General features: G+C 31.6%; 1 protein-coding gene across 2 annotated transcripts in view; it reads right to left on the minus strand.

Moving 5' to 3' along the window:
• The window catches only part of LOC135136733 (F-box only protein 11), a 35,578-nt gene that overhangs the window by 16,081 nt on the left and 2,888 nt on the right, over nucleotides 1-16,609 (minus strand). Inside the window, exons 2-6 of one of the 2 annotated variants that reach the window (XM_064066180.1) lie at nucleotides 15,364-15,630; nucleotides 7,353-7,503; nucleotides 6,909-7,291; nucleotides 5,212-5,436; nucleotides 4,914-5,158 (exon numbers count right to left, since the gene is read on the minus strand). In XM_064066180.1, the coding sequence (XP_063922250.1) occupies nucleotides 4,914-5,158; nucleotides 5,212-5,436; nucleotides 6,909-7,291; nucleotides 7,353-7,503; nucleotides 15,364-15,630 (1,271 nt within the window). Of the gene's footprint in view, nucleotides 1-4,913; nucleotides 5,159-5,211; nucleotides 5,437-6,908; nucleotides 7,292-7,352; nucleotides 7,504-15,363; nucleotides 15,679-16,609 lie in introns of both variants that reach the window. The other variant, XM_064066179.1, reaches the window with a different exon arrangement.

Consider the following 16,609-nt stretch of genomic DNA (forward strand, 5'->3'; position numbering starts at 1 on the left):
TATCTAACGAGGCAGTTGAAATTCCTGATATGTCACAGCGCAAAAAATATTTCTCAAAAAACTTTCAAACGTCGATGTCTTTTTAATCGAACAAAACACAATTGGCGAACGCAATAATCCAGAACGGTGCGCAGAAAAATCCTTTAGACTAACCGAACGTTATTTTGGTAAAATTTGCAAAATGAGAGAAAAAGTAACTTACTGTACTGTAAAAAACATTTTTAGCGGCATCGCCAGACGGCTTAATAAACAAAAACGCTATCGTAGAAATATATAAAATGTCCAATTTAAATAATGCTTAATTCAACGAGATGATAAATTTTAGGAAAATAATATGATAGAGCCCTAGAAAAATTTTATTTATATGCCTTACTTCCGGAGAGAGTGGATTCTCGTTATTAAACAAGTCAACCCATTAGACAAATTGTAACGAAAAAATTGTACAATTAAAATTTTTTATTTGCATTCGCGTCATGTGTAGTTCATATAAATCTTTTGCCCTTCTAGTATAAACACACACAGGAATAAATAGTAATATTGGAATAGGTTTACTGGAGATACCACGTAAAAAACGTGCCTATAATACTCTACCTCATAGTGGTGCGGAAAAGAGTATCAAAAAATTAAATTTAAATAAATATGATTGTTCAGGTAAATAAGTGGTTAGTGAAGTGATGAGAATCTAAATCTTGTCAGTTTTGTTTGTTGATTAATATATAAAATGACAGATTAATAAAAAGTATTTGAATAATTTTTTGAAAGAAAATATTTTAATAGAATATATAAAATTTAAAAAAATTGCATACTTTTAAATCAAATTATGTCAGCAATGAAAGAAATCGACTTGTATATTCAGTATTTGTTTAAAAAGCAAATATTTTGATAAATATAAATTTTAAACAAAAATGACCGGGTCTTCCCCATAGAGCTCAATGTTGTCTTTGCACTAATACAAAAGTTGAAGCGAAAAATGTTCTCTCCTCGTCTAAAAATGCAATTTCCTTCGAAGAATGAACCATTAATTAAACACTAAACAATCACTTATTTTAAAAAATATTGTTTCTTCCCCAGAGAATTAGACATAATCTATCAATTGAAATGTCTATCTTTTTTTTCAAAGTTGAAATTACGTCCGTAAAATGAAATTCTATTTAGCTCATTTTTCGGTCTGCTACTGGGCACCCTTAAGAAGAATGGAATCCCACATTCATTATTGTGACCTTAGAATGTTAAATAATATTGAATAATAAAATAACTGTATGTTGAGTCCCACTTTTGTTTCTATTATAGAGTTGAGGTCAATCAATTGACGCAATTTACTATTCAAAGATATAGTAAAAATGACTCAAAATGTACTAACCCCTAAAATTCTCTAGATATTTTAAGTGTAATAATTTTACCTGATAAAGTTAGTAATGTACGATTCCCTGACAAGAATCAAGCGTCATAAAAAAAATAATGAAAAAATCAATCTGGAGATACTCGAGATTAAATTTTCAATAGTTCCTTGGGGAATAATCCCCCATTCTATAATTACTGCATTCAACAGGTGATTCTAGTTGACAGGTAAGGATGTACGATTTCGAACTTTTCTTTTAACATCGTTCCATAGATGCTCGAAAGGATTTAACTAAAAACGACTAGCTGGTTATACCATTAACGGAACATCAACGACATTCAAGTAGTCGATAACCTGCCTGGCCACGCGCGGATGACGTCCTGCATGAATAAAACATTGGCTCTCATGATAGACATAACTAGTATAACATCTTCGACTACGATGTTTTCCAGACAAAATTTTAAAAAATTGTTGGAAGTTCCGGTTTTTCGTGGAATGCTCCACTGTTCCAACCAAGGTTGACCTTATTTAAACCAAATGATAAAAAAAAGCACTGATTTAATTAAACCATTCGTGCTTTTTTTTCAAATTACAAAAATATGATATTATGATATTACCGCCTTCCAGTTTGAATCAAAATAAATTGATCACTGAAGAATATCTTCAACCTAACGAACGGCTGTCATGTTGTCCCTAACAAAGACAAAAAAAAAAAGGCAAAATGTAAGCCCGCCCACTCACCCTATCTTAATTGTGATTTTTTTTATTCTTAGAAACTTAAAACACGGTTAAAATGGTATATTTTTTCAGAAATATGGATTTTGCAATTAGGATCCGCCCCTCGGTCTGGCAACGAATGAAAACATTACTATTTGGATCAGGGCAGGTATGGGTGGAGTTTAATCTTTGGCTTTAATTTTTTCTTCACATACATAGTAGGTATTCTTTAAATAACACGATATTCAAAAACATGTCTTACATGGCAATTTCTTGTAGAGAAATAATAAGAATTTTGCAATTAAATTCCGCTCTTTTGGTTCTCGACGATTAAAAAAAAAAAATCATCACAATTGAGCTAGGGCGGAGGTTATATTTGTGTTTTTTCCTAATATACGTAGTCGTTTTTTGAGAACAAGAAACTTAAAACATGTTTAATAAAATGGTTAACTGTTGTAGTGTAGACGAATATGGATCTTGCAATTAAGCCCCGCCCCTCGATCTGACAACGAATGAAAAATTCATCACAATTGAAAATTAAGATTGGGGCGGGTATGAGTGGGCTCTGATCTTTGGTTTTTTTCTTTTCTTAATATACATAGTATTCCTTGAATGACACGATACTCAAAAACATGTTTTTAATTTCTCGTAGATGGATTTTGCAGTTAAGCTACGCCTTCTTGGCTCACGACGAATAAATAAAATCATCACATTTGATATAGGGTGGGTGGGCGGGGCTCATATTTTGCCTTTTTTTCTTAGTATACATACCCATCTTTTCACAACAAGAAACTTAAAACATGATTAAAATGGTATTAAGTTTCATGTTGTGCAAAGAATTCTACACATATTAAAACAATTTTATGTCACTTAGCATATTTACAACTAATAAAACACTAATTTTCTTGTGTTTTTTTTTTTTTTTAGTTCACGAGCCTAAACTTTTGTTGTCTCAACGTTTCAATGACTACCAGAGTATGAACTGAAAAAAAAAAAAAGATCTCCGGTTTCTGTCTATTTGTCTATCGTCTCCCATCTGTGGTGCTATTCAATTTTAAGAATATCGTGCAGATGGTAAAACGATAACAAAAATTTTTTCGATTATTTCCACCAACATTTTAATAAGGTCACCTAAAAATTTCGCATAGCAAATTCTATTTAAATTTTATAAATTAACATAATCGTTAACTTGTGGTTTATGAACCCGCTCCGATTTATTTTACTTATAGGAGTTAAATTTTATCATTTTTCGAAGAAGTCTTATTTGCTATATCTCTCTTTTTGTTTAATAAAGGCCTTTATTATTATTACTATTATATTAGGGGACAGAGAAATTATGTTTACTACCCAATAAAACATAACACGGAGTAACATAGTTGTGAATGTGTTAAAATACATGTAAAATGAAAACTAAAAAAACTCGATAAAATATAAAACGCTATTAAAAATTGAAAAACTAATACAAATCCAAAAAAAAAAAAAAATGTTTCTTTAAATAACTGAATTTTGATATTTTACAAAAATCTGTTTTTTTTTTTTCAAACCGGGTTCTAGTTGCTTCTTTTTGTAACACGAAAACCTTTTTATATAACCACTACTTCCCTCAATTACAATTACAAAATTAATCCAATTGTTTTTGTTAAAAACTAATTTGTTTTTTAAAAATAATTTTTTGATTATATTTTCAAAAGGTTTTGTGTACTATATAGATGTACCTATGGTACATTAACTGTTTTGAGAAGTCAAACTCATTCAAATCAAACCAATTTTTACGTGACACTCTTTCGATGTATAAACATACATAACTGAGCTCAATTTGCCATTACCTACTCGTAGTGCTGAAGGTCATTTTATCCCGTTAGTTATGTAAGCCAATTGTTTGTTACGTCGCTTATATTGATTTTGTTTAGAATACTCTTATTACTTACTTTAGACGAGTTTGTAAAAAATAAATATTTGATGTCACCAAGAAAACAACGGAGTCTTCGCATTTTGCATATGTAAATTATAACCAGTCCCTACGTCATTTCTAAAATCAATAATCGTTATAAACTTTATATCATCACAGTTTTTTTCTCCGGGAATTTTGTTACATAAGAAACACAAACATTGTATATAGGTACATTTGAACATATAATTAGTGAATTCTTAGAACTTCAACCGCAAAAAATAACCGGAATATATATGTAAGTATCCAGTGTCTCAATACAGTTTAGTGTAAATTTTAATTTTACCGGGTGTGCACAGAACACAATGAATAATACTCAAATACAAAAATTTAATGCGTTGTCAACAACTTCTACAATTATTATTAGTTTGTTGAGTGCGTCTCTATGTATTGGAATTTGTATCGTGATTTACACCAGCGTGTATGGACTACCACATTTTAACGTGCAAAAGTAATGTTTTGTGCAATATACTTGACAGTGTTGTGTTTACAAAAGAACGTGACGTTCAAAAGTTTACGTTGTTCTCACATACTTCAGGAATGTACACAGTAGAAGACCGCTTAAAAAAACCGGAGCAGGTTAGAAATAATTCAAAATGTAATACATAACGTACAGTACATAATTCTTTTGTAACCATAATAAAATTTGGAAGCTACATTAAAATGTCATCAAATAACTGGAGCGCGACAATTTACTAACGTTGTTTATTTTACACCTCATATATTTAAAGGCCATTAATTAATTCACGAATTGGTCTCCGTCGACTAACTAACATATTTTTTTAGTGGACACAAATGAATGTTAAGTCTGTGTTGATTACAACAATTAATAATTACAAAATTACCTTCTCTTTCCTTGATTTACACCAAACGCTGCAATACAAAATAAACCACCAGTTAAAAACTTACCATTCCGTTATCAAAAGTAAATATCCCAACATCCCTTCCGTGATGTATGTGATTCCTGCGCATGATTGGATTAGCATTATTTTTAACCCAAATACCAGCCAAAGCGTTTCTACTGATTTCGTTATCTTCGTAAGTTCCTTGCGCAAAGTCAGTTACATACAAGCCCACATTTTCACAATCACTTATATCACAATGACGAATGATCGGATTAGCTCCAGTACCGCTAACACAAACGGCTGCACCGACTGAAATTTACACCAATAGAATCCTCGATATGTAAGCTGCAAATACTACGTACCCACAGAGGTACTCCTAATGATGCAATGATCAATTGTAGGACTACAATTTTCTCCTACTTCTAAACAGTAGTGCTTGTGATGAGGTACGGTCGAAGTGACGTCTGGCGAAAACTTCAACGTCAAATGGCCGCAGTACGCATTTTTGGCTCCTTCCACAAACATAACTGTTGATTCTGATTCTCGCTCTAAAATGACCGACTCAGCGACGTTTCCGGGAGCAGCACCTAAAAATTTTTAAAAATTATGATCAGTTTGGGTTTATACTGTATAATGTGTTCTCAATAATTTGTTGCATGCGTAGTAGTATCTCGGACTCACGGCAAACATAACTGTTGATTAGAATGTGAATAATATTTTCGAACTAGAAAAATGCAAATATTATTTTTTCTATTCTACATGTTTGTAATAATAGTCTCATCTCTATTTATAATGTTTGATCTAATTGATAAATGTTTCTGTGGACTCTTGCACTATTTATATGGTTTAATAATAGTTTTATCCATGTGGCATGCACAAACTTGACAAATTATTGATTAAATGTTATTTTTGTCCAATCAACGGTTATTTGTTTCAAGGAGACATTCTCTTTAGATGACATTGGGACTCGATACTAAGCATAATCAGTGCGATGACTTTTGTAATTGTAGCTAATTGGTATTTGCTATTACACGAAATTTAAGAAAAAAAAAACTTTGATTGGGATTCTGCACTACTAAAATTAAAACTTGAAGCTATACATTAAAATTTTTATTTTTTCTAATTTGTAATTTTCTCGTTTTGTGGTTCGGTGTTAGTTCTTCAATTATTATTAAGATTTTCTAGCTTGTCATTTCATGTAAAATCTATTAAAATAGCTTATCTAGTCTAATTTAATATTACAACCAATTTAACTCGTTTGACGTAAATCATTTTAATTGCAAATAATCTTAAACTATTTCGAAATAAAAATAGAAAAAAGCGCGTATTTCATTCAAGAATGTTAAACTTAGCATGTGCCGTTCGCTTGGATTGCTGTTCACATAGGCAAATAATTCTTGTTAGTTCAGGGGCAAATTACATGCAAATTTTTTTGTATACTAATACAATTTTAAAATCTATTACTTGGGCCGTCGATTCTTGAACAATCTTGTTCCTATAATTTATTATAAACTACAATAAATACGCCCCTGTTCAACGTTTGACGAACGCCCAGATGCGATCATCTGTATAGTTTACTGTTTTACTGATTTCGGCTCTCTAACTTTTGAGTTAAAATATTTTATTACTAGACAAATACTTTTTTTTTGTTCTGAGATTCTTTTCTTCTTTAGAATCGCATTCTTAATTTAAACACATTTAGACGTATTTCTCTGCTAGAAAATCTAATAGCATTTTCAAAGGAAATATTAAAGTGAAAATATATAAACATTAATAATAATTGGTAAAGAAAATGGGTCAAATGTCAGTTCAAACGTGGCTAGTTAACTAAACATGAAAAGAAAAAATGTATGAATATTAAACTGTCTGAAAACCTTGAAACTAATCAAAAAAATCAAGGTTGAAATTAAAAGACGAATTGGAAATTGGCGCTTACTGATACTTTCATGTGGATACAACAAATTCTCTCTCCAATTATTCTACTTACAAATCAGACTAAAAAGTTTAACAGTATCAACGAGATTTTTTGTGGTTGACTTACATTTTAAGTGATACCTACCAATCAAAGCTATATCCGAATCGTCAATAACGAGAAATTCTCCGCGATAAGTTCCAGCATGAAGAAAAATTAAAGCTCCTTGATTAGTGCCTTCCGAATGTCCACTGGATCCAGAAACCGATCCGGTTGTACCGTTACTACCACTACGCTCGTCTGCATAATCTAATGCCGCTTGAATTGTATTGAAATAGACAAGATTTCTTCCTTTAAACGTTAAATCTTGGTAACCCGGTCTGACGTGAATGCCTCGATACAACTGCCGGAACGATTCCTTCCAAGGATTTGCTAAATCTGACTCCTCGGGACTTATGAATTGGAAAACGCAAGGTGCGGGATTGAATAATGGCAGATCATATTCATAGACGCTCTGATACAGGCGCTTCCTGGAGAACGGGAAATGTGGAAACATTAGAAATCTTATTCGAATTGTCGACTGCAACTTACCAGATTTCGGTATCGTTGGCGATTGCCTGGAAACGCTTGCAAACCTGACTGACGCGACACAAATCTTGTTCGAGTAAGTAGTTGAATATCGTGAGCAAAACTTCATCGGGGAGCTCATATTGCAAATAATGAGCTGCTGTATTGGTACAATCTACAAAAAAAGTAACTTATTTTTTGGTATTTTACACATTTTTTTACTTTAAAATAACTGAAAGGTTTTTTTTTGGCAAAATAGCATTCGATTTTTTTGTGACGATAAAATAAAAAACATTTCTATTTAGAACATTACACAGTCACTGCTTGTGTTATCACCGCATTGTGTAATTTTTGCAACTTTTTCAATAGCAGTGGATTGTTGTACTATTAATTATGCAATTAATTAATTATTCTACTTGTTTTTGTTCGTTCCAACAGGTTAGTTCCAAATCAACAATTTTTATTTTTTATGGCTGCATTTAACAACAATTTAATATCTTTCTGCATCTAAATATAACAGTTTTATTGTGAAAAGTCTAGTTCTTTTGCATTGAAGTTGTAATTACGTTTTTTTAAACTTTACATGTTACCTTGTGAACTTTTTTTTTTGTTATAAATTTAAATACCGAATATCAAAATTGTTCACATTCTAGATACTATTAATGACACAAATAATCATTAGCACATTATAAAGGCCTAAAATTATCTGTATTCTGTTCCATTGTGTTCCAATGGGAAAATGAACATTTTTTAACACACTAATTTCGAGTGAATGGAACAATTACTTTTAAAAAGTAATGGATTACAATTACTCATTATTCAGTATCAATAATAATTCACTGCAATTACAAATTACAATTAGAGTTATTTTGACAAGTGACCTACTCTTCTAAGAAAAGGCACTAGCCCCGCCCACCCACCCTTTATTATCTTAGAAGAAAAGGTCATCTGCCAAAATCAATCATATCTTGGCAAAGTATGAAACTGATTTTTGCAAATGACATATCCTCTAAGAAAATAAGGGAGGGTGGGCGGGGGAATAGTACTTGCCAAGATAAGACTGAGTTTGGCAGACGACTTATTCTTCTAAGAAAATAAAGGCTCGGTGGGTGGGGCTAGTACTTGTTAAACATAAAAAAACTTAAAAATCAAAAAAATAAATTGAAAAATTGAATAAATGAGAAATCGGAAAATTAATTGTCCAACTCTTTAATCAGAAAATCAAAAACTGAAATATCGAAAAATTAAAAAAAAAATATATATATAAAATCGAATTCGAAATTCCCGTTCTCATTTTTTTTTTTTAGTTTTTAGATTTTTCAACTTTTGAATATTTCATTTGATAAGTTTAGCAGTTTTTATTCCAATCTTTTGATTTTTCAAGTTTTAACTTCACAAATTTTGCAATTTTTTTCTTTTTAATTTTTCCTTTTCAGGATTTGTCATTTTTCGATTTTTTAACTAAAAGAACCGAATTTTGAAAAACCGAAAAATACAAAAATTGAAAATTAGAAACAAAATTTTCAGACGTTTTAAAGTTCCAGTAAACATGGCAACCGCTGATCAAAATTACTTTTTACTCCCTTCCAAAAACTCTTGTGACAAAAATAAAAAAATCGAAAATTAAAAAAAATAAACATCTATAAAAAAAAATTTTTAAATATTTTTTCGATATTTTTAAAAATCAAATAATTGAGAAATCGGAAAATTGCCAAAATTATAAAATTAAAAAATTGAAAGTTTTTTTCAGTTGACCAGAGAAATAAAAAATCAAAGACAGATCAAAAACTTGAATTGAAAAATTAAAAAGCGAGAAATTGAAAAATCGAAAAACTGAAAAATTTGGTAAGACTGATTTTGGCAAATGATAAGCTCTCTAAGAAAACAAAGGGCGGGTGGGTGGGGCTAGTATTTGTCAAAATAAGACTCATTTTGGCCAATGACCTCCTCTTCTAAGAAAATAAAGAACAGGTCATCTACCAAAATCAGTCTTATCTTGGCAAGTATGAGACTGATTTTTGCAAATGACATATCCTCTAAGAAAGTAAGGGTGGGTGAGCGGGGCTAGTACTTGTTAAGATAAGACTGATTTTGGCAGATGATCCACTCTCCCAAGAAGATAAAGGGTGGGTGGGCGGGGCCAGTACTTGTCAAAATGAGACTGATTTTGGCAAATAACATATCCTCTAAGAAAAAAAGGGAGGGTGGACGGGGGGATAGTACTTTCCAAGATAAGACTGATTTTGGCAGACGACTTATTCTTCTAAGAAAATAAAGGCTGGGTGGGTGGGGCTAGTACTTGGATAAAAATAAAAAAACTTTAAAATCAAAAAAATAACAAATTGAAAAACTGGATAAATGAGAAATCGGAAAATTAATTATCCAACTGTTTAATCAGAAAATCAAAACAAAAACTGAAATATCGAAAATTTGAAAAAAAAAAACAAATCGAAATTCCAGTTTTCATTTTTTTTTAGTTTTTAGATTTTTCAACTTTTGAATGTTTCATTTGATAAGTTTGACAATTTAGCAGTTTTTTATTCCAATATTTTGATTTTTCAAGTTTTAACTTTACAATTTTGAAATTTTTTGATTTTTAATTTTTCAAGTTTTCAAGTTAAAATTTTTCCTTTTCTCGATTTGTCATTTTTCGATTTTTTAACTAAAAGCACGGAATTTTGAAAAATCGAAAAATCCAAAAATTGAAAATTAGAAACAAAATTTTCAGATGTTTTAAAGTTTCGGTAAACATGGCAATCGCAAAACCTACAAATCGGAAATTAAGAGCTTGAAAAATTGAAGAAGTGAAAAATTGAATGCTTCGAAATTGAGAAATTTAGAAATTGAAAAAGTGCAAAATCGAAAAATCGAAATATTGAAAATTGAAGAAAAATCGAAGAAAGAAAAATGATAAAATTGAAATAAACTGAAAAATCGAAAAATGAAAAATTATATTATCGAAAAATTGCAAAATTGTAAATCTGAAAAATCAAAAATGAAAAAACGAAAAAGTATAAAATGAACACTTTGAAAAATTTAAAAATCGGAAATCAAAAACCTGAAAAATCGAGGAAACGAAAAAAGAATTCCAAAATTGAAAAACTGCAAATCGAGAAATTGAAGAAACGAAAGGTCGAGAAAAATTTGGAAGTAGACAAATAAAACTTTAGAATAATTTGTATCTTTAGTCTTCAAATTTTTTGGAATCTTCAATCTTCCAAATACTGTGAATCTCCAGAAATTTCAGAAAGTATCTTCATTTATAATCTTAAATTTCGAATCATCACAATCTCTAGAATTTCTAAAGTTTGGGAATATCAGGAATATTTGAAATTTTTGTAAATTTCTAGTGGTGGGTTTATTTATATTAAGATCTTCGGACATCTTGAAAAAAATCGTGTCTTTTTCCCGAACTGATTTATTTCACGAAAAAGTTTTTTCCAAATTCACGAAATAAACGGTTTCAAAATTAATTACCAACCCAATTTACACTTTTTTTTTTAATTTGTCAAATTTGTCTGAAAAACTTATTTTTAACAGAATTTTTTTCCAAATGACAGATCTGTATTTATTTATGTATGTATTTTTCGAAATAATGAAGAAAAACAGATTATTGATAAAGAATATCAAAATTGGGCCAATTAATTAAAAAAAAAAAGAAAAATTATCATTTTAAACAATCTTGAGGTCTAGGTATTCCTGCTTGGAAAGAATTCGAAAGTTCTTTGGAGCCTCTAGTGTCTTTTCTTATAATAATTTAATCAAATTTCTCAGAGGATACGTCATTAGATAAAATCAGTCTTCTCTTAGCAGCTATTAGAGTTGCGACTGATTTTTGCAAATGACATATCCCCTAAGAAAATAAGTGTGGGCGGGCGGGGCTAGTACTTGATAAGGTATGACTGATTTTGGCAGATGACCCTCTCTTCCAAGAAAATAAAGGGTGGGCGGGCGGGGCCAGTACTTGTCAAAATGAGACTGATTTTGGCAAATCACATATCCTCTAAGAAAATAAGGGAGGGTGGGCGGGGAGATAGTACTTGCCAAGATAAGACTGAGTTTGGCAGACGACTTATTCTTCTAAAAAAATAAAGGCTGGGTGGGTGGGGCTAGTACTTGCTAAAAATAAAAAAAAAACTTAAAAATCAAAATATGACAAATTGAAGAATTGGATAAATGAGAAATTGGAAAATTGTACAACCGTTTAATCGGAAAATCAAAAATTGAAATATGGAAAAATTGAAAAAAAAAAACCTTATAAAAATGAATTCGAAATTCCAGTTTTAATTTTTTTTTTAATTTTTAGATTTTTCAACTTTTGAATATTTCATTTGATAAGTTGTTTAACAATTTAGCAGTTTTTTATTCCAATCTTTTGATTTTTCAAGTTTTAACTTTACAATTTTGAAATTTTTAATTTTTCAAGTTCTCAAGTTAAAATTTTTCCTTTTCACGATTTGTCATTTTTCGATTTTTGAACTAAAAGAACCGAATTTTGAAAAATCGAAAAATCCAAAAATTGAAAATTAGAAACAAAATTTTCAAATGTTTTAAAGTTCTGATAAACATGGCAATCGTTGATCAAAATTGCTTTTTACTTCCTTCCAAAAACTCGGTGACAAAAATTCGAAAATCGAAAATTAAAAAAAAATAAACATCTATTTTCTTATATTTTTTAAAAATCAAATAATTGAGAAATCGGAAAAGTGCCAAAATTGTAAAATTAAAAAATGGAAGGTTTTTTTCAGTTGACCAGAGAAATCAAAAATCGAAAGACAGATCAAAAAGTTGAAAAATTAAAAAGCGAGAAATTGAAAAATCGAAAAACTGAAAAATTTGGTAGAACTCCCTACGATAAAACTGATTTTGGCACATGATAAGCTCTCTAAGAAAACAAAGGGCGGGTGGGTGGAGCTAGCACTTGCCAGATAACCTACCCTCTAACTCATTTTGGCCAATGACCTAGTCTTCTAAGAAAATAAAGAACAGGTCATCTGTCAAAATCAATCATATCTTGGTAAGTATGAGACTGATTTTTGCAAATGACATATCCCCTAAGAAAATAAGGGTGGGCGGGCGGGGCTAGTACTTGTCAAGATAAGACTGATTTTGGCAGATGACCCTCTCTTCCAAGAAAATAAAGGGTGGGTGGGTGGGGCCAGTACTTGTCGAGATGAGACTGATTTAGGCAAACGACATCCTCTAAGAAAATAAGGGAGGGTGGGCGGGGGGATAGTACTTGCCAAGATAAGACTGAGTTTGGCAGACGACTTATTCTTCTAAGAAAATAAAGGCTGGGTGGGTGGAGCTAGTACTTGTTAAAAATAAAACAAACTTAAAAATCAAAAAAATTACAAATTGAAAAATTGGATAAACGAGAAATCGGAAAATTAATTGTCCAACTGTTTAATCAGAAAATCAAAAACTGAAATATCGAAAAATTAAAAAAAAAACAAATCTTACAAAATCGAATTCGAAATTCCAGTTTTCATTTTTTTTTTAGTTTTTAGATTTTTCAACTTTTGAATATTTCATTTGATAAGTTGTTTGACAATTTAGTAGTTTTTTTATTCCAATCTTTTGATTTTTATTTTTTCAAGTTCTCAAGTTAAAATTTTTCCTTTTCACGATTTGTCATTTTCGATTTTTAACTAAAAGAACAAATATTCGAACCGAAATTTTGAAAATCGAAAAATCCAAAAACCGAAAATTAGAAACAAAATTTTCAGATGTTTGAGAGTTCCAGTAAACATGCCAATCGCTGATCAAAATTAGTTTTTACTCCCTTCCAAAAACTCGGTGAAAAAAAATTAAAAAATCGAAAATAAAAAAAAAATAAACATCTATTTTCTCGATATTTTTAAAAAACAAATAATTGAGAACTCGGAAAACTGCCAGAATTGTAAAATTAAAAAATCGAAGGTTTTTTCAGTTGACCAGAGAAATCAAAAATCGAAAGACAGATCAAAAAAAAAAGCGAGAAATAAAAAAATCGAAAAACTGAAAAATTTGGTAGTACTCGCTATGACAAGACTGATTTTGGCAAATGATAAACTCTCTAAGAAAACAAAGGGCGTGTGGGCTGGGCTAGTATTTGCCAAAATAAGACTCATTTTGGCCAATGACCTACTCTTCTAAGAAAATAAAGAACAGGTCATCTGCCAAAATCAGTCTTATCTTGGCAAGTATGAGACTGATTTTTGCAAATGACATATCCTCTAAGAAAACAAGGGTGGGTGGGCGGGGCTAGTACCTGTTAAGATAAGACTGATACTGGTAGATGACCCACTCTTCTAAAAAAAAAGGGTGGGTGGGCGGGGCTAGTACCTTTTCTTAGAAGAGTAGGTCATTTGCCAAAATGGGCCTTATGAGGGGGTAAAAGAACGGGCTCTATTGGTTACATGTTATATATTTAAATGTACCAGAAAGTTTGTTTGACCACAAATTTTAAATATTTTGTCCCTGTTTACTCAATTATTTATGAAGATATTTTATTTCTGTAAAGCGCAATGGATTTTTTAATACAATTTCTACTACATATTGTACCTTTTTGAAAATTTAAAATTGATCCATAAATAGCGAAAACCAGATAATCTCATATTCACAATTTTAACGCGTTGTAGTTTTTTTTGACAAGAAAATTTAAAAAAACGGAAAAGCAGTGTGGGTATTGTTTTTTACGCCCATTTCAACGGTGTGAAGTTTATTTATATGTATGATGTAATATGCTTTAGCTCACCCTTAAAATGATGAAGAGTTATGTATATTATGATTACCTGGTTTCTTAACAAATTCTGTGCTAAACTCGTTTTAGATTTTAACTCCCTACCGGGTTAATCTTCTCTTTGTGGGGACGAACCAGGTATAATAATTATCCCAACAGCTCAGGTAAACGATTCGTAGAGAAAAACAAAATATTTTTGAGTATTTGGGTTAAAATTGATTGCAAAAAGTAATTGAAAAGTGACTGAATCACTTCTATCAACTGCTAATTTCATTCCTATACATTAACAAATAAACGGCCATCCCACTTCCAAAGACGTACGTAAACCTGTAAAGTAGGCTATGGTTTGGGTAAGTGTCGCCCTCTAGTTGAGTTTATCATGGATAATGCACTAGATGTCAATTACTCAAAACGTTAAAAAATAACTTTTTTTCTGAATAGGCCTTCTATCAGCGGATATCTATGAAGTTAAGTATGTCAACCGTCAAACTATTATTACTACTCGTGGGATAGTCTTCACATTTAGTGAACACGTCGAGGTCGAAGCGAATAAACTGTCCGAAAATTGAATATGTCGTTCAATATCCGATCGTTGAATTTCAACTGTATTCGTAATTTTTCATTCAAGTAAAGTCGAAAGACAACGAACGAAGTTGGACGAAACCTAGCAAACGTTATCCGTGACAGACTTTAACTCTTGTGGCGTCGTCTAGATGGTGCTGCGTCTAGACCCTGAAATCGATTGACAACGTAAACATAAAAAATCGGTATGTACCATCGTCTCTACGTGTTCTGCCTACGCCTAAAAATCATTACCAGTCTCTTGCAGTCTCGTGGTCTCTGTGAAAACACGGTTTCTGTTATCAGATAAAAAATGATAACATACATTGCAGGCCTCCGTATGCGCAATTGACAAGCAAAACTTAAAAATGTTTGATTGTTTAACTAAGAGAATTAGGTTGCTAACCATACGTTCCTTAATCAGCAGCGTTAACCATATATTGTAAATCCGGCGAGCCCTTAGGTATATGGTGTAATAATAATGATCATCTCAATGACTGTTCTCATTTCATTTAATTCTAACTCGCTGCTGGGATAATTATTCTCAACTATTTCTTCAGAAAAAGCTGAAATAACGCGTTTATTGGATTGTGTCATCTATGCTATAATCCAAACTTCAAAGAATCGACCTTGTAATTGACGAAAAACCAAACAAAAAAATCGGAATGCTCATTTGCTCTTTACCTAATTAACAACATAATCATAGTTCTCCTTTCTAATCTCACATTAACCGAGACAAGCCTCACTCACTTTCGTACGAAGCGGAGCACGTCCGTCTAGGACGTTTCCTTGCCGGAAGCATGGCAGAAGTGTATCCTTGGGCGGGTGCCGTTGGGGTTGCCGGCGACGTCGGCGATCCGGCGGTTGCTGCGCTAGTGCTGGGCCCTGGACCGTCGTGATGGGACGGAGACTTACGTCGAAGGTCGTAGGGAGAGTGATGGGCTGGAATGGCACCGCCGCTGCTCCCAGGGGCCAGTGCTGAAGGCCCCCCCGAGCCCGGAGCGGCTGCCGTAGGTGCTGGAATGTTTTGGTTAGGTACAGGACAGGAAGGTTCACATGGCTCTGCTGCGAAACAATTACAAAATTAGATCAAGCCAAACGAACAGTCACAGGTAATTAACAACAAATTCGAAAATAGTTAAGAATGCTGAGTTAATTTCGGAAAGCAACCGCAAGATTTTTGTTTGAATGTATGATAAAGTTGGACGTCAATTTTTGGCATACGTTTTGTTTATGTGGTGTCCGTCAACGAAGTTATACCAAAAAAATAAATTGAAAACGTTAAAAATACGGCCAACAAAAGAAAAATCTATTTTCGGTTCGATCTGGATATGTAACTTTATGCGATTTTTTTTATCATTAGTAAATGCTGAGTGGCATCACATTTTGTAACTAAGCAACGAAAATAAAGAAATATTCATAATCACAAATTAATTTTAGTAATTGTATAATAAATGATGCCAAGTCTGATTACTCCCACCGTTAACAAAATACCATACCAATTACAAAAATATTGACAGTTATCACCATCATATTATCACGGTGGCTCTTTAACACTGATTCCAGTAGCTTTCTGGCTCTGTTAAGCAATGTCTGAAGTAACGAAAATAAAACAAAGGTGACTGTGAAAATTTTATTTTATTTTTTTATCATTATTTATCAAAATAAATTCATTACAATGACACAGTTAATCAAGTTTTTGGAGGCAACAAACACAAATTTTAGTCAGCAGTTTCGGAGAATATCTGTCTCATACAATCGTCAATAGACGACAGACAACCGGAAACGAGAGACCTATTTTTTCCTGTTCTAGAGTTATGATTCCTCGAGAAAACATAAAATTGGTTATTTGTCAAATGGACCCTATTACATTTTCCTGGCCCATGGTAAGGAAATAAAAAATTGAACACAATAAATGAATAGAAAAAATATCGAGTTAATTTTTTTTTTAATTTTAACATTAGCAAGTGTGCAGTGACTTTAATAAGTTGCATTG

The sequence above is a fragment of the Zophobas morio genome, unplaced genomic scaffold, assembly GCF_036711695.1.
Source record: "Zophobas morio isolate AGI-343-1 ecotype UQ-CSIRO unplaced genomic scaffold, CSIRO_AGI_Zmor_V1 ptg000026l, whole genome shotgun sequence".
Lineage (NCBI taxonomy): Eukaryota > Metazoa > Arthropoda > Insecta > Coleoptera > Tenebrionidae > Zophobas > Zophobas morio.